The sequence below is a fragment of the Tursiops truncatus genome, chromosome 7 (assembly GCF_011762595.2).
Source record: "Tursiops truncatus isolate mTurTru1 chromosome 7, mTurTru1.mat.Y, whole genome shotgun sequence".
Taxonomy (NCBI): Eukaryota; Metazoa; Chordata; class Mammalia; order Artiodactyla; family Delphinidae; genus Tursiops; species Tursiops truncatus.
In genome coordinates, this window is record NC_047040.1 from 72011497 (window position 1) to 72037003 (window position 25507).

Consider the following 25507-nt stretch of genomic DNA (forward strand, 5'->3'; position numbering starts at 1 on the left):
TTACTGAGAAACAGGCTTTCCACTTCTTTAGGATAAAATCACTCCGGATTTAAGCAAGGCAGATAGCTGACATCAGGATCTTCTCTACGCAGCCACTGTTTCATTTAATGCAAAACAAATTCTATTAATTGTCTTTATTCCATATGGAAAAGTACAGTAGTTGTGCAGAAACAAAACTACATAACAAAAGAGTAAGACTTCCACAAATATTAAAGAAAACAATAAACAATAAATAAGCCATAGTAGTTATAGCAGAACTCATGAGACGCCTCTAAAAAAGACTGACAAAGCTGTACAAAGTACTCTGTACACACTCAGGAACAAATGGAGAATGACACCAGAAGAGTCCTATTCGTACAAAACCATAATGATGCTCACAGGGACTTCATTACAACTATTCGTTTTTAAAACATTCTGTAAATATAGAACTTCCTTCTCTCCAATTCTAGAAAATAAATTTCACATCCCAACATACAAAACAAATACACTCCCACCACCTCTCTCAAACTAGTATTTTAACATCCTCCAATAGCACACCATTTTCTTATAAAAATACCTTTAAAATCAAGGTTCACTCCTGTACCTTATCTTTACAAATGAATAATACATCAGTTTGGACTTAAGTAGCACCTCAGAGGTGTTCATATAAATGAGATAAAGTGCTGTTACTGGTATACTGTTAACATGCCATATATATTATCGTTCAGTGCAATAACCAGCATGGACGAAGCTTAAAAAGAACATGCAAATATATGACTTTAAGATTAACTACTTGAAATAGTTATATTTACAAGTCTGAATACAACTTGGCTACATGATATATACAACATGTGGCTATAAAGTAATGACTATAATAAAACGAAAGCAATAACCAACCACACCTTAAGTATCCGAATTAAATATTGTCATTAGAGGACCTTGGAAGGTTTGTTCCAGGAGTGCTATCATTGATAAAAGCCGTTTGGGGACCAACTGAGAGCGAATTTACATGTCACCGAGAATGCTGTATTCTTAGTATTTTAGCCCAAATTCAACTTAACCACCAATCATGATTCCAAATGGTTTATACTGTTTCCAAATATTAAAAACACCTTGAAGCGGGAATATAGTTCCAAAAAAAGGAACCATAACACAGAAATAGGTGTTTAATCTTTTTAAGGGAACTGCTATAAAGGGAACAATACTTGGATGTTCTTATATTTTGCTTAAAAAAAAAAGTGACCCATATAACACGTATAGTCACATTCAGCTAGAAATTACTCAGGTCTTTCATATATATATATACACGTGCACATACACACCGACCCTTGAACAACAAAGGTTTGAATTGTGCAGGTCCACCTATACATGGATTTTTTTTTCCCCCGGTCAATACATACTACATGATCCACGGCTGGTTGAATACGAGGATGTGGAACCCTCCACAGGGCCGACTAAAAGCTACACTGTACATTTTTGACCGTACAGGGGATGGGCGCCCCTAAGTCCCATGTTGTTCAACAGTCAACTCTATGTGTACGTGCATATATATATAAATTAAGATATGACTCATTGGAACTGTAACTTGAAAATTCCATCTTTTCCAGAACATATCACCTGGATATTATGTCATGAGCTAAACTTATCACTAGACATTTACATTATCTAAGAAATAATATGATCTTACCACATAGCAAAGGCTAGGAGAAAAGTGATAAAAACCAAATAATTTCAAAAGAGAGAAGCATGAGTTAATGTCTTCTTGGCTGTCTTCAATTTTTAACTTAACAGGCATAACTAGTTGTAGTTTTCAATTCTGGTTAGCATTCTTATTTCTGGTGACTTCTATCTATCAAAGAAATTTAATCCCACATTTTCAACATATCAATGGCATCTGATCCACCCCCAAGGGAAAAATAAATATGTGACTAAAGAGTAATTTTTCTCACAAACCACCATTTAATGACTACCAGGAGCCAGCACACCGTTTTCCAAATACCACACGTGGGTCTCCCTCACGGCTCACACGTTTGATTCTATGAATGATCGCTTTGGTTTTGCTGAAGGGAGGTGACTCCTGTGGGCTTCACTGCTGATGTGAGACTGCTGTTTAGAGAGACCTTCCTGATACGCGTGAGAAACCGTCTTAGTTACCCGGCTGTCTTGGCAGTGGACTGGAATTTGGCACTTCTTTTCTTCTAGCTCCTTCCCCTGGGCCCCGTTGTGGACCCCTCCACCCAGAGTAGACACAGAACGGGTTTTGGCTTGGCTACTGTATCCTCCTGCTTGCTTGAGAGAGGGCTTCTCAGAGCTTGCGGCCTGCAGGCCAGCCGCGGAAGGCATGTTCGTCGGCAGCCCCTCTGGCGCCGTGCAGTGCCAGGCGCAGCTGGGAGGGTGGCTCTGCTGCTGGAACCTCGCTGTCTTGTCCATGATGCCCATGAACGGAGTACTGCGCGGCCTGTGCTCAGCTGGGCCACTCGGAGCCTGGCTACCAACCCTGTCTTTCATTCGAGCATCTGGTCCTTGGACCTTGAAGCCCTCTGAAAAACTGCTGCTTGAAGCCAAACTACTGGTTGAACTTGACATCTTGATGCTGCCTGACGGAGAACCGGAAGAGCCTGAGCTGGTGAGGGAAGCCGGGTGTCGCACGTCGCTGCAGCTCACTGGCCCGCCTGGCTTTAGAGGGGCTACGTCCACAGCCACGGTGGCACGAGACAGGAGCCTCTCTGCAGTTTTTATCTTACTCGGTAGAGGATACGCAGCGTCACCCTCACTGGGCTGCAGCTGGACGCTGGGGCTGGGCCCCAGCCGATCTCCCGAGTGGCTAGAAGCTGCTCCCGCAGGGAAGGTGCCTGTTCCCTCCAGATGCTGGTTTCTGCTTCCGGCGGCGGGGGTGGCAGAGAGTCTTCCAGGCATGGGACTCGGGGGAGGATTCTGCGAAGAGACCTGCGTTTTCGAGCTAGCATTTCTCAGGCCAGCTTGCCCAGAACCCAGGTGCTGGCTGGTTTTCACGATCTGCGCCTGCTTGGTGGGCTGCACCCTCAGCCCCGGCTGAGCGACCGGCTCCCTCGGGGGCTTGCTCACCCCCAGCCGATTCTGTGGCGATAGCGGCCTCATTTTGGACTGGAGCCCTTCTTGAAGGTTTCGGATGTATGGGGAGGGGGCAGAGGAGGGCGGCTGGGGCCTGGGAGCGAGGGGAACGGATTCTTCCTGTGGAGAAGTCTCCTCCTCTTCAGTCTCCTCCAGGTGAAAGCCGTCGTTCAGGCCGGGGGTCGGGGCGTCCTCCTCGTGGTCCGAGTCGGCGGGGGGCGCTGGCGGCGGGCACTGCTGCTTCTGCTGCTGGCTCCTCTGGAGCTGCCTGCATTCCTCTTCTACGCGCGCCAGGAGCCTCCTGATCTCCTGGTTGGTGGGACAGAGCTTCACGGCTTCCCGCAAGTCAGCCAGAGCGGCCGTGAACTGCCTTTATATTAAAAGAGACGATATAATTACAGGCCACGTAAGAACAAGCTCTGAACGTAACTGTTCATAAAGCAGCTCTGCTAAAAGAAAAGAGAAGGTAGCTGAGTGAGTGCTGCACAGTCATGGTGTGGACGGACCCCACGGAACTAGCTTAGAGTTCCTCGGCTAAGTGGCAACGCTGAACTCTAACCCAGACCTGAGCGGCTCCGGGGCCCTGCTGTCTCTATAAAGACCACTGGGCTGGGGTGAGCGCAGGCAGAAAGCAGTGGGGGTCAGAATCCTCTTAACGTCACCTTCCCCATCCCTCTCACCACATCCACCTGCAACTCAAGACCTATGGACTCCACCCAGCCTCCCCGCCGCCGCCTCCCGGCGTCTCTAGTTGGCGGTCTCACTGGTAACATGGACTAAGCTAGGAACTTTACGTTGCAGATGTCAACTGTGGGGAGAGTTACTGAGATGTCTGGAGAAAATGAAAAGTTTAGCCATTGCTAATGACAGCCACTGCTGCGCCTTCTGGAAGCTAGCTGTTCAGTATTACAAGGGAGGAGAGGCACTGAGTGATGCTCGTGCATCAGAAGCCCCCAAAGTCAAAGCAGCAGCTTTGATGTCAGAGAAAGATAAGCAGGCTTCTCTAGTCACAGTCACATATCTAACCCCAGATGGTACCTGCTGCTCCTCTTTGCTCTCGCTCTGGCATAAAAGGCTTCATAGGACTTTGGTTTCAACTCGAGAGCCTTGGAAGCAAATTCTTCTGCCATGCCGAAGTCCTGGTATCAATATTTAAATACACAAGTCAGAAGCAGCACTGAAACATGATTACAGGCAACCTTTTAATAAGAGTTTTGCTCTAGAGGTTAGTAGAGAAGTGGGACACATTTGGAGCGAGATGAAGGGGAAGGTAAGTTGGTTTTCTTGTTGTGAAGTTAGGAGACAGTTATAGCTTATTAATGTTCTTACAAGAAGAATCCCACAGAGAAGCAAAAATCGGTGACTCAGGAGTCAGTGACTCGAGAGAGAGAATGGTGGTGGAAGCAGCGCAGCAGAGGTGAGGGCTGATGGGAGCCCGCCCTTGGGGGGAGGGGGAGCCTCAGAGGGGCCCGGACACTGCAGCACCTGCAGCAGGAAGGTGGGCAGAGTCCGTGGGCATAGAAGCAGGCAGGTCACAGATTTGGTGGAGGGGGGGATGAGGTTTAAAAAAGAAAAACAAAGAAAGTGGTACTGAAACAAATCTAGTTACTAGTTACAAGTTAACTGTGAGTTAACTACAATTAATTACAAATTGACCAGTTCCTGGCTTACCCTCTGAGCAAACATAATAACACTAAGCTGATTATAACACATTTGTGGTGAACTTTACAATGATGCCCTTGCCTTCTGAATCTGGGGACAGCCACTCGTGCTGGCAGCGTGCAGTTGGGCAGCGGTGGAGGAGCAGTTTGCATGTGCTCGTCATCACTGAGGCAGAGAAACTACGTCCATGTGCACTCTCTCAACACCTTGGGAGGTGGGTGGTGCTGTGATCTAATGATGGTCACCCCAGACAAGCAGCTCCCCATGCGCCAGGTTCACAGAAAAGTGCAAACAAACCAGACAGGAGGTCTCATGATTTGGTCTGTAGAAGGGCAGGCCTTCACCACTGTGAGAACAGCTAAAGGACCGGAATAAGGGGCCCGGCTTACATTTGTTTTTCTTCGGCAGCGAGACAAATTGAGATAGAGGGAAATCCTTAGCTCATTGAACGGTCTCATGTCCTCTCCGAATCCTTCTCGAGGAAACTTCCTTAAGGCATACTGGTACCTCTGGGCTGCCTCTTTCATCTTCCCCTTCTAGGATTCAAAAATCAGAGAAATTTATCGTTTCCAGAGGCTCCAAGATGGATAAAGATCCTGATGAGGACAGGCCACGGCCAGAACCAGTCCACTGACTGGCCTGGACACGCAGCTTCACTGTCCGCCTAGGTGTCTGCAACCAGAGCTGGGTTTACAGGAAGGGATCTGTAAATTGCCAAACCCATAACCATCAATCTTAATTAAAACATCAGATTATCTTCTCTGTTACATATTTGTGACAACCATTTCATGAATGATCTCTCATCTAAAGATACTTTAATGCAGAGTGTAACAGAAATCAAATGGAGAAACCACGCCGTCCCTAAAGCAGAGTCTTGTGGATAAACCTAGAGCTGCTGTAGAATGATAATTTTTCTTTTAAGAGGAACTAAAGCACGGGCTTTAAAACTTAGCACAGCACTGCACGTCATTTTCAAGGCTAAAGAAATCCATTTGCTCTGTTGGTTCTGTTGCACAGCAGGTATGAAGTCTGTCGAAAATGGCTAATAATTGCCTACCAAAATTCATATTAAAACCACTTCAAAGCCACAACGATACACACTCTGAACTCAATTTCAAACTGATTCCAGGCCAGGAACCCTGCTGGGTCATGCTATATGCCTATTTATTTGTTGTTATTAAAAAAGAAAAGGAAAAACTAAAACATAGAAAGTACAGCAGCTTCATGCCAGAAAGGATTAAAATGGTCATGATGTAGTTTTCTGTTTTCATCATCTTTTAATTCTGTCTAATCACAGACCTGGAAAGAAAAATGATCTATGGAAATGGCCTGAGCATCTCTCTAAACTCGGGGTTGGCAAACTACGGTTTCCGGGCCAAACCCGGCCTGACACCTGTTTCTACAAACACAGTTTGACTGGGACACGGCCTGGCTCATTTGTCTGTGTGTTATCTTGTCTGCGTCTGTGCCACAAGAGCAAAGCTAGAGGGCTGTGACAGGGACCACAGAGCAAAGCCTGACATGGTTACTACCTGGCTCTTTCCAGATGAAGTGTACTGCCCTCTGATCTAAACTGCATGTGTTAGTTTGAACATTTTTACTTTAAAATCAAATTTACTAATCTTTAAATTGTCTTTCCATTTCTAAGGGAAAATGAGAAAAAGAAATTAATTCCACCTCCTGAGTAACTGAGTGTTATCTATTACTGGACTATTTTAAGTAAAAATCTCTCCAGAAACAGTTTCAAATTCCAGAAGCTTACAGACATTGAAATTAAGATAATAAAGGCTTGGGAGATTTCATGATTCTTTTCTTCTGAAACTGTCTCCTGAGTGTTCCTTTCCCATGTCTCACGATTCCAAGCACCAAGGAATTTCCTGTAGGATTTGCCTGTTAAACAAGAAGCACCTCTGCCTTCGTATCAAGGCTTCAGGCTGTAAGTCACAGTTACAGCCCCAAGGATTCGTTCAGAAATAATGGCTCTCAAACACAAAGAGGAGTGCTTTCCACACTGAAGATTCTGCTGTGAGGATATCAAATCCTGGGCACAAGGCTAGGTTAGCACTTCCCAGAACTTCTATTAGCTGAGCTATATGCATTCTGGGCAGTAGCACAGCTACATCCATTACACCGCAAACTAAGAGGCTGCTCATAGGTTGTTTACAGGATCACAAGAAAAGGGCGACACCACTTACTTTGTACATCAAGTTTCCTTCCTCCATCAATTTCTGTAAAAGTATAATCAGAATATCAGGTTTGGAAGTAGCCATCGCCCAAGCAGCATTTCCTGCAAAATAAACATGCGTTCAGAGACATTCCAGTGGGCCTGGAGCAAAGGAGCTCAATGCTTCCGTGGCCCCGTCACAGCTAAGCCCACAAACAGCAGAGAACCCAGCTGCAGAGGACACTGCAGCGTGTCCTGCAGGTGTATTGTCCTGCGTGACAATACAGCGAAGGGAAGGGAGCACTTAGCAGGGAGTTGCACCCCGCACACCCTGTCACTTGGGGGGACAAGAGTACTGGGACACGCAAGCATCAGCGCAGCCATGAGCCACCCCTCCTTTCTACGGGGATTTGCTTCCCAATCATCTCTTCAGTTCCCTGCAGTGCTGTCAGGACCACGCGCAGGTGGAGGTGAGGCTTCTCAGCATCTCTCACACTCGCTGCAGAGTCACCACCAAATCCACTCTGAGACGCCAGCTCTGGCCCTGCTGCCCTCCTCCCACCATCCCCGCCCTCGGCCTCCCTGCTCCCGCCTGTGTCTCCTTCTCTCCCAGCTGACGGCACAGCCACAACCTCTGTGTAAGCCTCTTCCAAACACACACGGGGAGCAACGCTTAAGGGCATGGCCTCAGGAGTCGGACTCAGGTTCAAGGTGACCTGCCGCTCACTATGACCTCAGGGGAGCTATTCACCATCTTCAGGCCTGGGGTTCCTCCTCTGTAACATGATGCTTTCATCATTCCCTACTTACAGGGTAGGTGAGGATGAGATAAGTTAAAACATGCAACTGCTCAGAATAGCTCCTGATACCATGAGCTGCTTAATAATGTCATTTCACCACCTTCATCGCAGTCCCCTCCCCAGAACTGCTGGCAGCCAAAGGTCTGGCGCGAGACCAGAAAAGACAGTGCCGTATGGGGCACTCTTCCCCGCACTCTGAACCCTGGGCCATGTTCCAACCTCCTCAGAGCTCCGGTCCCTGACATTATCCTCAAGTCACCCCATCTCGTCTCCAGTAAGCCCCGAGAGCTCTCCCTCCCAGAACCTGTGCTAGGGTTGCCGCTGCCCTTCCCAGAGGACTAGCCGCCCCTCCCGAACAGCAGTCCTCGCACTCGTGGGTCATTACAACGGCCCTCCAGCTCCTGCCCACCCGCCCTCGGGCCCTCCCCACAGAGGCCCCCGGAACTGCTCCCGCTGTGGCTTCCCAGGGCTGGGCTGTCCTTCAACACTGGCCTCTGCTTTCTGCCCACGTGGGCTGTAATAATATGAGTCTTTTACACACTCTGAATGACTGTGATTAACTGAGCCTTAGAGAGGGACAAAAAAAGTCTCCACACGCCTGACATCTTACTTCTTAACCCGGGAGCAGGTGGGTACGGCCCCTCGCGTACTCTAAAATCTGAAGCTACCCTCCCTCTCGCTGGTGAACTGCAGAGTTTACTGACCTAACTTGGCTCCTTTTCTCAGCAGTGTAATCACTACAGATGTGTTTCGACAACCGATGGCTCTGTCCAAGGGCCGCATGCCGCTGTGGTCCACGTGCTCGATCACGGCCCCCTTGTCGACCAGGTACAGCACCTGCAAAAGGGAGACACAGGACCTGAGGGCGCGGGTAGCAGGAGCCCTCACCTTGCCCGACGCTGCAGCTGGTGTAGGAGCTGGCGGTCTTAGCTTCACTCTGGTCTCAGACGCTCTGGCCTAACGGGATCTCAGAAGGGAAATGAAGTTGACATAGAACAGCGCAGAGGAGCTGCAATCCACAGCTCACACCCACTCTGCTAAAGTGATTTTGATGTTGGCAATGAGACAGGCAGGTGGATGTTCCCAGGGCGGGACGTGTGTCTGTGCACCCACAGAGCACAGACAGTACACGCACGCTATCGCCTGTCTGTCTCACCCCACTTCCCAGGCCACAGAGACGAGACACAGTCACCTTTTCATCTCCAGTTACTCAGGATGCAGGCTTCTGCCATAGCTCCAGCGTGCTGGCAGGTTATGGCAATGACTCTTCAGAGACACTCAGACCCACACAGCCTGGGTACAGAAGCTGGAAGGACCAGGGTCAACTGGACCCGGTTATAACTCACTTTAGGGCTTAGGAAAGAGACCTGAATATGGGCACTGTAAAGGTGGCAACTGTGAGACCATGGTACAAAGACTGCCGTGATGTGATCAAACAGCTGTCACTTGGACTAAACAGAGAACAACAGGGAAAACCATGCTGGCCACTAAAATTGCTCTATTCACTGGAAAAGTCTGTAGCCTGCTTAGATTTTCACGTGGATCTAGTAGATCCTATCAGTCCACCAGCTGTTCAAAATGACACTAGAGGGATTAATATCCAGAATATATAAAGAACTGCTACAACTCAACAAAACCTCAAAAACCCAATTTAAAAATAGGCAAAGGCTGTGATAATCCGTAATGGAAAAGAATATGAAAAAGAACATATATATATACATATATATATATGTGTGTGTAACTGAGTCGATTTGCTGTATAGCAGAAATTAACACACTGTAAATCAACTATACTTCAATAAAATTTAAAAAATAGGCAAAGGGGCTTCCCCGGCGGCGCAGTGGTTGAGAGTCCGCCTGCCGATGCAGGGGACACAGGTTCGTGCCCCGGTCCGGGAAGATCCCACATGCCACGGAGCGGCTGGGCCCGTGAGCCATGGCCACTGAGCCTGCGCGTCCGGAGCCTGTGCTCCGCAACGGGCGAGGCCGCGATGGTGAGAGGCCCGCGTACCGCAAAAAAAAAAAAAAAAAATAGGCAAAGGATCTGAATAGATATTTTTCCAAAGGTGACATAAAAATAGCCAATAAGCATGTCAGAAGATGCTCATCATCACTAGGGAACTGCAAATCAAAACAACAAGCTATTAACTGTTAGGATGGCTGCTGTCAAAGAAAAGAACAAAACAGAAAATAAGTGCTGGAGAGGGTGTGGAGAAACAGGTAGCCATGTGCACTTTTGGTGAGAATGTAAAATGATGCACCCACTACGGACACAGCATGAAGCTTCCTCAAAAAATTAAAAATAGAATTACCCCTCGATTGAGCAATCTTACATCTGGGTATCTATCCAAAAGAATGGGTAGATCTCGAAAAATCTTCAGGCTCTCGAAGAGATATTTGCACACCCGTGTTCGCAACAGCACTACTCATAATAGCCAAGAGGTGGAAGCAACCCAAGTGCCCAATGATGGATGAATGGATTAACAAAACGTGGTAAACACATAAATGGAACATTATTCAGCCTTAAAAAAAAGGACATCCTGACGTATGCTATAACATGAATGAACCTAGAAGACATTATGCCAAGTGAAATAAGTCAGTCACAAAACAACAATCTTGTACGATTCCACTTGTGTTCAGGGACCTAGAGCTGTCATTCACAGAGACGCAAAGTAGAAAGGTGTTTGCCGGGAGCGGGGGCGGGGGTAACGAGGTAACTGTTTAACGGGTGCAGTTTCAGTTTTACAAGACAAAAAAAGCCTGGACTTTGGCTGCACAACGATGTGAAATGTATGTAACACTACTGAACTCTTCACCTAGGAATGGTTACGATGGTAAATTTTATGTTACGTGTTTTTACCAAGACTTTTTTTAAATGACGCTTAGCATACTAAGATCCTTCACTCTTCCCTAATGTTGATAAACGACAGGATCTGGTAATGTAACATAAGCTGAAAGAGAAAAGTGTGCAGATGTGAGGTTTAGTTAAAGAGCTGTTTCTGAAAATCGACATTTAAGTACAGTGTATAATGTCCAGGAAATTGAAACTATTTAACTGTAACATCACTGCCTTGTAAAACCATCAGGCACAGACGTGCAGGGTGGGGACGGCTTCTGCTCCGAGGTCCACGGCCCCCAGCAATACAGTACCCGTCTGTCTAGCTAATCCTCACCTTAGACACACGGAACGATTCATAAATGATAATTCTCAAGGAGAGATGAACATTCCTCCAGCACCTGCTTGGTGCCTGGGATATGGACACTGACAAGGTGGTTTTTGCCCTGAAAGACATCTTGTGGTTTTCAGTTTATTAAGGTTTTATCCCTTCCTTCCTCAGTTAGACTTGGGCCTTTGGCAAAGAGATAAAGACAGTGCCCAAAGCATTTTCTGTTATTTCTAGACAAAGCCGCATCAATTTAAAAACAAACCAACTGATTATTTGATGAGTAATTTCTCACACATAAAACTGATTTTTAAATGATCTATACAGGCATTCTATTTACATGGAAATTGTAAGAAAATGAAACGACATATGCACGTGTGTACACATATTCATGTATGTGCATGCAGTTTGTAATCATGGAATTTTAAGCCTTTAGAGTCTATTAAAATCTTTACCCCAGGTCTGGAACAGACTGCGTGCCACAGAATTAGAGGAAAACGAAAGCCACCCCACAGCACACGCGTATGCCCCGGCCACACGGGGCCAGCGTCACGCACACTTGGGGATGGCTCAGCTCCCGAGTCTCCACGCGGCCCAGTCCGCCTGGCACAGGTGGGGAGCGTGGCCGCCGCGGTACCTACGGTCTCCGCATCGCCGTAGAAGGCGGCCAGGTCCAGGGGGCTGCGGCCGTTCTTGTCCGTCTGGTCAATCTTGGCTCCTTCCTCCACCAGGAACTGGACCACAGCCCTGTGCCCTTTCAGACAAGCCCAGCTTAATGCCGACAGACCCTCTTTGTCCAGAGAAGAAAGGGCGGCACCTGAAAGACAAGCCCATTCACAGAACGTGACCGTGGAAAGACAAGGCCAGAGGCAGACCCTTTCACACCCGCAGGGGCCTGGCCTAAACAGCATCTGAAGCCAAGGGTGAAATGACCATCCCTGCTGCAGCTGAGTAAAGGGTACGTGGGATGTATCCCTATTCCCTCCACTTGTGTGCAAGTTAAAAAATTTCCATGACAAGAACACTAAACAAAAAGATTTTTTCAAAAACAAAACAAAGACAACAACAAAAAAAACAAAAAAACAAAATCAGAAAGTACTGAACGAGTCTGCCAAAGCTCTCGTCCTTGTCCCTCCAAGAGAGTCCCACGCAGGGGGGGACAGTGCGGCTACCTTTCGAAAGGAGAAATTCCACGGTGCTCAAGTGCCCTTCACAAGCAGCCACCATGAGGGGCGTCCGGCCCTGCTTGTCACTTAGGTTCACGTCACAGCCACGGTCCAACAGCAACCTAACGATCTGAAAGAAACACTCGGGATTACACGCTTCCTGCTGCCCCTTGAATCACGTGCTCTCTACTCGGGATGGTTTTTCCACCTTTCAGAGTAGTGAAAGGACTCTCCCCTCTTTTTAAAAACCCCTGTAAGTCGTGTGATCCATGGGGCCTGTAAAATCTTTCTACTGTATTCCTTCGAACAGACTCTTCTTCCAAATATATCTTCTCTTTAACAAGCCTGATTCATTACTATGTCTGTAAAACTTGCACACACAAGGCAGAAGTTTGGAGAAGGGAGGATTCCAAGCACAGTCAAGTGATGACACGACAGCCACTACAGGGCACGTGGGGTAGCTGAGCAGAACTGAAGGGAAGGCACGACAGCCATGGCCCCATGGCGGTGCTGACACCACGTTCCTGCAGCAGGCGGACGCGGCACGGGCAATGGATGCGAAAACACTCACCCACCCTCCCCCCTCAGCAGTCTGCTTCCTGAGGCTTAGGACTGGGGGACCTTCATAGCAGGTGATTTTTAGCAAAGCTTCCTGGAGGAGAGTTTCAGCCTCCAAGTTATGCCTTTAAACAGTACATGGTGAGAAGGGGAAAAAAAACCCAGAGAGGGGTCTCTTACAATGACCATCCTGGAGGGAACTGCTCTGTCCAGGGGGTTGTGGTCCAGCCTCTCTCCCTCTGGCACCGTGCTTGTTTTATTGCCACCACAGCAGAAGGTGGCATGTTCCCACTGCTCTCTTGTTCCTGACACACTAACGTATGTCTCCAGACTCCCCCACGACTTAGGGAACACGGAGAACAGGAGAGAGGATTATTAGCCAGGGCATCTCAAGGACTCGTGAGATAGGCAGGGAGTGGCCGGCACAAACCAAGCTCTTAGAAACGGGAAGGAGAAAAGCCAGAATCTCGGTGGGGCACCCTCACAGCTCCTGCCAGCAGAGCTAGCAGGAACCGGAAGGGTTGCGACTCCACGCTGTGAACTTGGGTCTAGAAAATTCCTTCTATAATGGACATGATGCGGAAATCCATCTGTCTGTTTGCAGCTGTGTGTAACCTGGTGCCAGCCATGGGGTAGATACATGGTCACTGTTTACAAAATGAAGGAATAAATGACTGAACCACTGCTATCAAGGACCCCTTGCTCCCTTAATTAGACTAAAAGCAATGATGCGTCACTCCTTGTAAAAAGAAACCAGCCTGAATCACAGTGCAGGACCAGAGGGAAAAGGCTTCCCCTCCCAAGGAGCACAACAAGGCCACTCTTCTCCCAAGCCTGCTGGACAAGTGGGTTGCACAACCACAGCAGCCGCTGTGTTACAGCAAGTCTTCTGCTGTCGGGATGGGGTGCACCCACTCCATTTCCCCTCCCCGGTTACGGGGAAGCAGCTGTGGGTCTCTGACCTGGTTACCAGCCTTGCTCCCAGTTACCAGCCAATGTGGCTGACTGTGCTAGCCTGTCAAATGTCTGCCTTGATACAGCAGTGCTCACAGCACAAGCAGAAGCCAAGAATGTGAAAAAGACAGGGCCCAGCAGGGGAGACGGGCAGTAGCGATCTCTATCCCATTCACTGTTTCTGAAGCACTCGGGGTCCCCCGGGTACCTGCCAATGCCCCTGGCGTGCCGCGCAAAACAACGGAGGGACCCCTCTCCTGTTAGTCCGAGACGCAGCAGCTCCACGCTCCAGCAGCAGCTCGCAGACCTCCAGCTTGCCTCGTCCTGCAGCGGCCGTCAGGGCTAGAGGGAAGTCACAGGGGGAGGGGTCTGTTAGTATGATGGCCACATGGCAGTGGCTAAAGGTGGCCACAGACTCTCTCACGCTCCTCCCACTGAGAGGAGGGGGACCACGTATCCTGCCCCCCTTGAATCTGGGCAGGCTCTGTGACACCTTTTTCTTTCTTTCTTTTTAAAAAAAATTGTTTTTGGCTGTATCGGGTCTCAGTTGCGGCTCGCAGAACCTTTCGTTGTGGCACGCAGGCTCTTCGTTGTGGCATGCCGGCTTCTCTCTAGTTGTGGCGCGTGGGTTTTCTCTCTCTAGTTGTGGCGTGCGGGCTCCAGAGCGCGTGGACTCTGTAAGCTGTGGCCCACAGGCTCCAGAGTGTGTGGGCTCTGTAGTTTGCAGCACACAGGCTCTCTAGTTGAGGCGCATGGGCACAGCAGTTGTGGTGCACGGGCTTAGTTGCTCTGCGGCATGTGGGTTCTTAGCTCCCCGACTAGGAACTGAACCTGCATCCCCTGCGTTGGAAGGCGGATTGTTTACCACTGGACCACTAGGGGAAGTCCCTCTGTGACACCTTTGACCAACAGAACAGAGCAGACATGATGCCGTGCCAGTGCGTGGGCCCAGGCCCTGAGGTGGGCAACTTCCACTTCCTTGAGCACTCCTTGGAACCAGCTGCCACGCTGTGAGGAAGCCCAAGCAGCCCTGAGGTGAGACCCACTGGGAGAAGCTGTGCGTGGCCAACATCCTAGCAGCCAGCCAGCAACACTGTCAACTACGTGCGTGTGTGCCATCCTGGAAAGGGGTCCCCAGACACAGTCAGGCCACACCAGCTAGAGCTGTGAGAGCAGAGATGAGCCGTCCCTACAAGCCTGGCCCAAACGCAGATTCGGGAGCCACTAAGCGTTTGTTTTATTGTTGTCTTTTTTCACAGTAAGAGACAATGAGAATATAGGGCCACACAAACACAAAGATCAGTATTACTGTCAAGACCAGCTTCTTACCCTAAAGTCACACATTTCAATCAACAAGAGCTAACGATTGCTAAGGCAGTGAGAGCATATCACATCGTTCCTGCCTTCAGGGAGCTTAGAATGTCTGTAACAAGTCCAGATCCTGGGTTAAGAATGTCAGCAAAGGAACAAAAGGACAATTAGGCTGTGGAGGGCCTTGAGTGCCCGGGCGAACAGCCCAGTGTGATCCTGAGGCAGGGAGCTGTAGCTGGCAGCAGAGGTGCTGCGGGAAGGTCAGCCGAGGACAAAACGAGCACGGTGTGAAGGGAACGAAGGCAGGCCAAGAGTCCTCAGGACACCCTCACAGCAGTGACTGCGCCTCCCCACCCCCAAGGCATGACTCCTAGTGGGGGCTGGGGAGGCAGAAAGACGGGTTTAGTTAGAAGAGGGGCTCTGCCATGGCATGAACCCCTGTCTAGAGGGAAGGACAGCGGCAGGTTGCAGGGACAGCCCCAGGCCAGGACAAAGCTCTTCAGCAGAGGACAGGAAGGGGCGAGGGGGGGAGACAGAGACCCCGCAGCTGGGAGTGTCTACAACACAGAGGGGGAAGGAGAGGGTGGAGCCTGACGCTGCGGCTTGGCTCTAGTCCTAGGGCGACTCCATCTCTACATACAACCTCACACCTCAAACTTCTGGCTTCCTGAATAAAGTAAGCGTCCCTCCAAATCAGTCAGACATCTCAGTATGAAAACTAGGAAGGCACAGGAATAGATCCTTCACAAAAGGTGAAGTCCAAAGGCCAACGAACTTATGAAAAGCGCCCAACCTCACTAGCAGTCCAAGTAATTGAGAAATGGGACTCGCTGCTGGTTGAGGACGTACACATCCTTCCACGCAGCAACCCAGGTGCAGATGGGTGCCCGGACGTGCCCCTGGAGCACACGGGGAGGCGTGCTTGTAACAGCCTGAGCTGGAGCAGCCCAGCTGGCTGTGGACAGCCAGCCACAGGTCATGGTGCAAACACTACACGGCCACCAAATAAACACCACACGGCTAAATGCAGTGCAACGGGTCCGCCTCCCAAATTTAACAGAGATTCCAGGAAGCAAAACACAGAAGAACACACAGGGCAATAGCTCAGAACTGAGAGCACTGCTGGGCGGTCTCAGGACAGGCCCACAATGGCCCCCTTTCCGGGAGGACAGGGCCGGCGTCGCTGGGAACCCTGGGTCTCCCGGCGTCGCTGAGACGGGGAGCCAGGGGCTCAGCAATGCAGCTTCTCTGTGTCCTCTCCAGACCCCCTCTCAGGACAGACACCATGCCTACTCCAGCTCTGTCGGCCGACCATGGTTTACCTCCCAGGACCCCCCAACCCAAAGGATGTAAACATGACACCTGGACCTCAGCTCCCTCTCAGGGACAAAGAAGTCGCCAACCACTTTACTGATTTTCTCAAGACAGGGCAACCAGTAAAAACCACAGATGGGGAGTGGAAGCTGTCTCGGGTCTCGACCACGGGTGCCATTCCTATCCGTGTTACACAGACAGGCTCGTTGTCACCCATCGCACATCGAAACTTGTAAATAACTTACACATAAATACCGTAAACAGACCAGTATGGATATCGGTTTATAGACTGATGCATTGGGCTGGAGGCGGGAGTTCCCATACCCCAAATGTCTGAACATCGGTGGCCAAGTGATCCTGTCTGTCCTGTGAGCTTCTACACTAGCGGGTCCTGGTCCTGCTGCCAGGCATGCCCGTCACGGTCTGCTCCTGCCACAGTGTGAATGTTGACGATTCTGAAGTAACATGGGCCTTGGGGCGCTTTTCTTCACACTGTCTGGATGGGTCGAACACCACGTCCCTGCAAGCGGGGGCTTTGTGAGATGGAAGCTCTGGATGCTGAGCCACTTCCTGGGCCTGCGGCTCCCCGGCATCCTTCCTGCAATTAGGGAGCCCCTCCTCTGCCGGGAGTGGCCTGTGGCACGGCGCGGGCACTGGCGCTGCAGGTGGGGACGTGGCCAGGCGCAGGCAGGACACCTTGGACGTAATAAGCTCAAGTCTCTTTTATTTGGTAAACAGGTTTCATCCACATTATAAACAGGGCCTTTAAGTCAGGATTTCTGTTGCAGCTGCCATTGATTTTTTTTTTTTGCAACAGCACATCAAAAATGACAGCCCGGCACTAAAAATAGGGCCCCGTGTTTGAAGGAGGTGCCAGAGGAGCCAGAAGTTAGAACAGCTGACAGTCGGACGGGAGCTCCGCCCAGGCCCGGAGACAGGGCTGGATTCCCTTCTCCCTTCCAGCCCGACCGGCTGCACTTCTGGTGATTAGCCTTCTTCTGAGATGGTGAAGCGCCTATCAGCACAGGCTGGGAGTCTCACACAGCCGGCCTAAAATGGATCACACCTTCCTAGTGAGGCTCTCGCTTTCACCCCGATGCCCCAAACAACAGGACCTGTGTTCTCCTTTTTCACTCAGGACCCCTGAGGCTAAGGGTGTCTCTCAAGTTCTAGCAGCCACGAGGAGTTAAGGATACCATATTCGGAAACAAGCCAGGCTGAAGAATAGTCAACCAGATGCTCAAACAAACAAAACCAGCAGCACTCTGCTCAGGAATTCCAGTTATTCTGCTGAAAAGGCTGTCTTCCGAGCAGACCAGCGGCCCCTAACAAGGGTCAGCGCACTCTGCCTGGCCGGAGAAGGGGGAGGGGCCGGACAGGAGAGAGCGCCTGGCAGCAGGGCAAAGCCCTGGCTTCCGGCCAGCGGAATTCAGAGAGGAAGGAGAAAGAAGACCTGGTAGGAAACAGGGGCTCTCAGAGTCAGCCTGAGCTCACGGCGCTTCGTAGGACTCAAACTGAACATAATTTCTTCTGCTGCAAAATCCTCAACAAGATGGCATTTCTGTAATTAAACTCCCACGAAGGCATGTGTCATTTTCTGATTCATTTTACCTCGGCCATACTGTCTTCTGTCTTCAGAGCATGAGTACGTTGGTCCTGGCGGATGTTCATTTTAAGGAAACCCAACTGACTCTCAACAATACGAAATCCTCACTGAAAGCATCAGTGAGAGATGGTTCCTGGTAAAATGGCTCATTTGCAGGAATCTTTTAAGAACTAAAGTTCTCTGGGCAGGGATGTGATTTACAAAAGCTCAACGGCAACCTGCCTGGAACACAGTCATTCCATGAGCAGGGCTGTTTGTGGTATTTGATGGCAGGTCTGTCCCTCAGACACACAGGGGTGTGTTCCTGGGCCAGGCCGGCAGGCCTGGGGGCTTCAACAATGGAGTGTCACCCCCTCTGCCCACATCCTTCTCTCCCGACTTACAGAAAAGGGCGACAGGTCAGAGCACATGCAGGCGGTCCCTGCTTCTGGACAGTGACCTTTTCAGACACCACACAGTGACGAGCCAGCCCACACCCCCAGGCCCCAGCTGAGCATGCGAGCCAGAACAGTGCGCGCCCGCAGAAGCGCGCTTCCTGCCGGCTGAGACGGCGGCCCGGGTCGTGGGCAGCGTGGCCCGGCTTTGCTTCCATACGTGTGTTCACTGGTGTGATTTATTTCCTGACATGCTGGCTCTTCCCGTCTTTTATAAAAATGGGTGGAAAATGAATCGTGATAAGCAGCAGGGGTCTCATACATGTCATCTGGTTGCGACCAAGATGGAAACCATTAGATGCGACAAAGGCAGTGAAGACAGAACCCGGGCCGGAGGAGAACAAAGGTAAAAGTGCACGTGGAATGCTGGGGAATTCTCAGCTATTTTATCTAAATGCTGAAATGCAATTTGGGATTCTATAATTTTTTAAACCTCTTTGGGAATGGCAGCCCCTCGCCCTGCACTTAACAAATGACCTCTCGAGGAGTTGTCACCCCAGAGGCTAGTCGGCCTGTGTTTTGCTTTGCTGCCCTTTGGGTCTGGGCAGGGCTGCCACTCAGAGAGGCTGGTCCCAAAGGCCTCTGAATGAAAGCAGTGCCCTGTCCTCGCCCTGGGAAGTCAGGCAATACCCCCTCCCCCTCCCCCTTCTATGGACAGGGCTGAGATTTATGAAAGTCCAGTATCATAGCCTTGCTTTGTTAAGTATTTCCTTCCTGGCTGAAGGAGGGGAGGGCTTCCATTAGAAGAACAAACTCCCCAACAGCTATAAATTCTTCATCTCCGCAAAGATCTGAATCCTCAACAATGCAAAGGATAAAATAAAACACAACAAAGATTGCTCTCACTGAAAAATGCCATTGCACCGGGAGACGAACCCCTAGGAGCCTCCAGCACCCCCAGCCTTGACACCCGTGCTGGGAGGGTGACCTTGCGAACAGGAAGCCGGCTCTGCCCCAAAAGCTCTCTGAAGCTCACCAGTGGCTGCTTGGAACACCTTCCTTATTGTTCTGACCCTGCCTCCTCGTTCTGCACTTGGCATTAAGTCTCCCAGGAGGGCCTGCAGCTGCAGGCCGGGCTGGGGTCAAGGAGAGGGAATCTCTGTTGACAAGGCAACAGGCGGCAACCAAACCACACATAAAGATGCCCGCACCAAACCAGCCCATTTCCCGATGGACTACTTACAAAGCAAGGCAGAAACCAAACCTGAGGAACCAAGACACCCCTGGCATGTGACCAGTTCTAGAGTAAAACCATGCTGCCAGTCTCTGTACACAGCTTAAATATGAACCTCCAATTACCAAGGAATTTTTTTATAGAAATAAAATGTGTCACTGCCACGAAATGGGACTTCCCATGTGACCAAAATTCTTTTCCATCCTTCAAATCCATAAAGGAATTGCAAAGTAACTAAGATTCTGTCACTTAAGCATTCATTTCAATGCTCTATCAAGACCAAAGGTATAGCATAAATATATTACAATAATTAATATTAACAATCAGCTCATCACAACCTTTGCAGCATATCGTATCTGTTGAACACTTAGAGCTGCCGAGCTCTGGGCAAAAGACTATGGGTGAGGGCTTCCCTGGTGGCGCAGTGGTTGAGAGTCCGCGTGCCGATGCAGGGGACACGGGTTCGTGCCCCGGTCCGGGAAGATCCCACGTGCCGCGGAGCGGCTGGGCCCGTGAGCCATGGCTGCTGAGCCTGCGCGTCCGGAGCCTGTGCTCCACAGCGGGAGGGGCCACAACAGTGAGAGGCCCGCGTACCACACACACACAAAAAAAGACTATGGGTAAATTCTTACTTAAGCTTGACAAGAATCCTTCGAATTAGAAGATTATGATGTCCATTTTATTGAGATGAAGGAACTGAGTCACATCATTTGCCCTGAATCATAAAGCTGATTCAGTGTCAGTTAGAAATTAAACCCAAGCAGCTGAAAGAACCTGGAGGCATGCTCTCAATCAGAAATAGGAAGATCCTGGTTATCTGAGAGTTTGGGTCCTGGTTCTGCCACCCATTCACTGTGAAACCTTGATGAAATAATTAAATGTCTTTGGTCCTCAACTATCTGCACCTATACCATAAGCTTATTAGTCTCTTTCAATGATATGCTTTGTGATTCTAAGGGTCCTAGGCCTTGAGAACTTTTAAAGAAGGATAAGAAAACAGTGCAATGTGAGATTACTGGACAAGACGGCAGAACAGAAGGACCTTGAGCTTACCTCTTCTCACAAGCAAAAGACGAAGATCCTGACATATTTTAATAATATACTCTGACACTCGTAAACTGCTTCCTACATGATGCTTCATGGCCCTTCAAATTCATAAATTTAATATACAACTAACTTCTGGGATTTCCCTGGTGGTCCAGTGGTTAAGACTTTGCCTTCCAATGAGGGAGGGGTGCAGGTTCGATCCCTGGTTGGGGAGCTAAGATCCCACATCACATGCCTTGGGGCCAAAAAACCAAAATATAAAACAGAAGCAATATTGTCACAAATTCAATAAAGACTTTAAAAATGGTCCACATCAAAAATCTTAAAAAAAAAAAAAAATATATATATATATATATATACACACACACACACACACCCCCCTAACTTTTACAAGGCAAGTACCACTCATCCTGGTTTTGCAGATGAGGAAAATATGGTCCAGAGAAGTTGAACAACTCACCTAAGGTCACACAGCTAGTGGGAGGGAAGATAGGATTTGAAGTCAGGGAGTCTGGCTGGAATCTGAGTTCTTAATTCTCACACTTCTGCCCCTAAGAAGTCTCCTTTTAAAAAATATCCAACTAATCAAACAGACCATGAACGTTGTTTTAGAACAAGGGTACTAGAAAGCACTTTTCTTCTCCTGAAGAGCTGTTAAGCTTTCTCCCACAGACAGTAAGAATAATCTGTAATGACTATGTTTCCTTCTAACCCTGGTCACACAGCATCCTACGGCCAAAACAGTAGCTCAACCTAGTAAACATTCAGGACATTACGGCAGGGATATCCCTGCTCTTTCTCATGTCCAATTCCTGACTTTTTCCCCTCTTCTTATATGTATTAATTCAAGTAAGCCTCTTCAAATCCTTTGAGGAATTATGTGTGCTATAAATAAAAACAATTTCCTAAACTATGGATGACATAAATCATGTTTCAAACGGACTTTGTGCCAAAAATCTCTCAGGGGATCGCAGCTTTGACCAGCTGTCACTTGCAAAGTGTGCTGAGAATGTTCACATTTTGGACAGACCCTCTTACACACCGAATTACGTGAAGCACGTACAACGTGCTCCTTCTTGCGCCCTCAAAGGGCTGGGCGTGCGCTGAGGAGAACAGAGCTATGGGCAGGACCCCATGTGAGGGGTCAGTGTTTAAAAAGGGGGGCAGTTTCGACAAAACCATCCTACACACGTTGAGATCCAGGCTCAAAAAAAGAGAATCCAAGTGTCACTGCTGTAGGAATTTGGAAGAATCCAGGATGATTTTCCTGGGGGAGAGCAGGTAGATCACGTGCAGTCCTGTTAGGAGGGAGTGACCAAAAGAACAAGCAGCGTGTCTGTGGGTAAAGATGCTCTAAGCTCCCAAAATGTAGATGAGCACGTGCCTTTCTGGTGAGAGCCCAAGTTTTGTTTTTGTTTTTTTAACGAATAGGAAGGAACTCCCTAGAACAAAGGCTTCTGTGTACAGCGAAAGCAGCAGGATGAAGGCGGAGCACAGGGTCCCTGTAAGCAGTCAAGCTACCAGTCCATCTACACCTGAAATGCCTCTGCGGGTTTCTACGGGCCCCCACTCCTTGCCCCCCACCTGCCCTGTAGGACAGGGACACACAGGTCCGCTGATTCCTGCTGTCCTCTCAGCAGAGGAAAGGTCTCCAGAACACACCCACGTCAGGGGCAAACCCCAGGGGTCTGCTAGAGCAGGAAGGGGACAGGGTGTGGACACACCCAGTCCCTTTGGTTCTTACCCCCCAAATACTCTCTATTGTTAGGGTGACCCCATCTCCCTCCTTCCAGAGCCTGCACTACCCCCTCCCCCAGTACCTACATTACCCCCTTCCCCAGTGCCTACATTACTCAACTTTGTCCCTCCCCTTTCACCGTCCTGGGTTATTCCCCAATTCCCCTCCATTCAGGGTCCAGAGCTCCCCCCTCCCATCCTCTCCAGGGTTCTGGGTTATCCACCCTTCCCCTCCCTGCCTAGGTCCTGGGTTGCCCCCTCCATCCAGGATCCTGGATCACCTCTCCCCACCTCATTCTGGGTTATCCCCTCCCTCATATCCTCTAAGGTCCTGGGTTACCCCTCTTTCATGCTTTCAAAGGACAACCAAGAACTTCTACCTTGTTTAGGACTGACAGAAACCTGGATTTCCACCAATCTTCTTATACTTTCCTAAAGCAAACACCAGCAGAGGAAGGAGTGCCTGGACAAGGATTTTCCAACAGCAGTACTGGTGAGGGGCTCGGGACCTCCAAAAAAATCAGGTATCTTCAGTGTACAAGAGAAGTCACTTGCTTTTCCCTACAAGATACATTTAGTAAATTCCTTCACACAAATTCTCCACATGCCCCAACAAGCAAGAGACCGATTCTTTTCTTTCCAGTCTCTCACCTGAATTCTGCCCTGAGATGTACCTAACCTGTGTGAAGGCCAAACTCAATCCAGTAAGTCTCAAGCATTCTTTAAATTCTTACCGAACAATAGCCCTCCTCTGTCCAAAAGACCTAAGGTGAAATCTGAATAAACAAAGGGTTATTTTTAAATCAACAACAAGGCATCCTGTCGCCCGACATGCACGCACCGAGCTCTGGGGTGGCTTTGGGTGTGATGAGCTCTGCTGTCCGTGGTCCCTGCAATGAGAGCAGGAGGACACCTCACCCCCAGAAGGACAGGCAGAGCCCCAGAGTGGAAACTGAAGCAGCTGTATGGAGACGAGAGGGAAACTTTTAAGACATCAAGGACGAAGTACAACTCATTACCTGGCTTCCTGGCCCCGTAAGGAAGCAGATGTGAGGACCCGCCCCCAAGACTCGCCTGGAAATGCCCACACCCCAGCTGACAGGCTGGGCCTGAGAGTCAAGTCCCATCCAGAGTTCCGAGCAGAATTAGAGAAGAGTGAGTGACCTGTGATCAGCGCACATGCTGGACCAAACTGCCTGTGTGAACTATGACGATGGAGGGCCACGCAGCTAAATACTGGGGAGAAAACTTCAGCCCTTCTTAGAAAGACAGGAAAATACGGCGCTGGTAACAGCTTGGGCAATACAAACATAGTGTTTACAATGATTCAACTTCTTTGGAAAGTATTTACCAACTAAAAGAGCATGGACAACATAAAAGAACACTTGGCATGAAACATTTCCGTCAGACGTCTACCTCCCTCTGACTGACGGGGCCTCTCAGGTCAGAAATTAGGGAAGGGCAGCCCTTGGGAGCAGTCGTATGGCAGGCGGGACAGCGTCCTGTCCGTTGGTGAAGCCCACGGCTCCAGGCCTGCTGCAGACCAGCTGTGAAGCAGTGAGAAGGATTTCCGAGGGACAACAGTGTGAGGGCGCGGCACATCTGGGGAGTGGGCAGTTGGGCTGGCGATGCAGGGAGGGAGATGTTATGGACACACAGAAGGGGCTGGCACGGTCCATCCTGGCCTGTCACCCGTGCCCACACCACGTGTGGCTGCTAATAGCTGGGTGTTCCAAAAGATGTAACCCAGCACCCAGCCACACTGATGACTGGGATGAAGGCATCTCAGCCAGCCTGGAATCCAGCAAGACACGAAGACACCCGAGGATTGGGTCCCGATGAGCAACTGGGCTCCTTACCTCTCCCCTCCAACAACACAATTTCTCCCAAATTATTCTGCAAAGTGAGTGTCACCTACCCTAAAAGTTACCTAGCCTTGTTTTCTCTAAACCCGCTTGTCCGCTCATTCAACACCTATGTGACAAGCACCCGGCAAGATCAGTGGCTAGTGGCTACCTGGCTGGACAGCACAGAAAGCAAGCATTTCCATCACCACGGAAAGTTCTACCGGACAACACGAGACCAGACTCAGGGACCACACACAGAGGTGAGCACAGGAGACCTGGAAAGTTCTGCCCTCCTGAAGCCCACAGTTTGGGGACGACAAGCTTGCATCAAATAAGCAACACCAACAATCGAATTTAACAGTGGTAAGTACTACGAAGGGAACTGCAAGGTGACCCCAAGGGGCCGGGGCTGGGAAGTCTTTGCTTACAAGACAGGCAAACTTGCTGAAACAGAAGGGCCTTTATGCCCCTGTAAAGAGCGTGAAGTTCTGCCCAGAGACAGACAACAGGCTCACAGACTTGACAGTGGCCTAGAGTTTGGAAGCACAGTTCCTCTGACAATTAACAACACCATGAGTCACCAGTTAAGCATTTCTGATCATTCCAGTTTGGGCAGATTCCCATCACACGCTGACAAGGAAACAGTAACTCGGTTAGGTCAAGACTTCGTGGGAGCCAGTACTTGCTTGTTATGGCTGTGGAATGCCTGAAACAGAGATAACGCAAGCATCTGATGGTTCAGGCTGCCCGGAAACCATGGGATCAAGGCTGTCCGACCAAGAGTGTGAACGTCACGAGCAGAGGGTCTCGGCTGCCTCGCGGGCAGACCGCTTGGTGGAGATGCACCCCAAGCCCACTGCGCTGTAGCTCCGAGCTTTCTCCTTACTCCCCCCTCCACCTGAGTGTCACACTCCTTGAACTGCGTGAGCCCGAGGAGAAGCGCTAAAGAGCTACAGGACTGATTTTGGAAGGGCTGGATCTAGACATCAAACAGACGTAAAAGGCAAATGGCTCCAAATGCTGGTGGAAAGGGAAACTTACATAAATTAGGCCCTCTGCTCTCCAAAACCAGCAGACATACAGGCATAACTCATTTAATTGCACTTTGCAGATACTGCTTTTGCTCACTTTGTGCCCCGGTGTCATGTTTTGGTAATTCTTGCAGTATTTAAAAATTTTTTATTATTATTATTATGTACTCATTATGGTGATCTGTGATCAGTGATCTTTGATATTATTGCAGAAAGATTACAACAACACCGAAGGCTCAGATGATGGTGAGCATTTCTTCAGCAATAAAGTATTTTTAAATGAAGGTATATACATTTTTTAAAGACATAAAGCTATTACACACTTAATAGACTACAGTACAGTGTAAATGTAACTTACATGCGCTGGGAAACCAAAAAATTTGTGACTCACTTGTACTGTGCCATTCACTTTATTACAGAGGTCTGGAACCAAAGTCACCATATATCGCCAAGGCACATCTGTATTCTGC

At 49.3% G+C, this 25507-nt stretch overlaps 1 protein-coding gene across 6 annotated transcripts in view; it reads right to left on the reverse strand.

Moving 5' to 3' along the window:
- Positions 1 to 78: 78 nt before the first annotated feature.
- TANC1 (tetratricopeptide repeat, ankyrin repeat and coiled-coil containing 1) overlaps positions 79 to 25507 on the reverse strand; it is a 414480-nt gene continuing 389051 nt past the window's right edge. For all 6 annotated transcript variants that reach the window (XM_073807679.1, XM_073807678.1, XM_073807680.1 and 3 more), the window contains 8 exons: positions 13745 to 13878; positions 12031 to 12154; positions 11500 to 11675; positions 8400 to 8532; positions 6927 to 7018; positions 5121 to 5267; positions 4108 to 4208; positions 79 to 3439 (listed from right to left, as the gene is read on the reverse strand). In XM_073807679.1, coding sequence (XP_073663780.1) covers positions 2002 to 3439; positions 4108 to 4208; positions 5121 to 5267; positions 6927 to 7018; positions 8400 to 8532; positions 11500 to 11675; positions 12031 to 12154; positions 13745 to 13878 — 2345 coding nt within the window. In that variant the 3' untranslated portion in view covers positions 79 to 2001. The remainder of the gene's footprint in view (positions 3440 to 4107; positions 4209 to 5120; positions 5268 to 6926; positions 7019 to 8399; positions 8533 to 11499; positions 11676 to 12030; positions 12155 to 13744; positions 13879 to 25507) is intronic.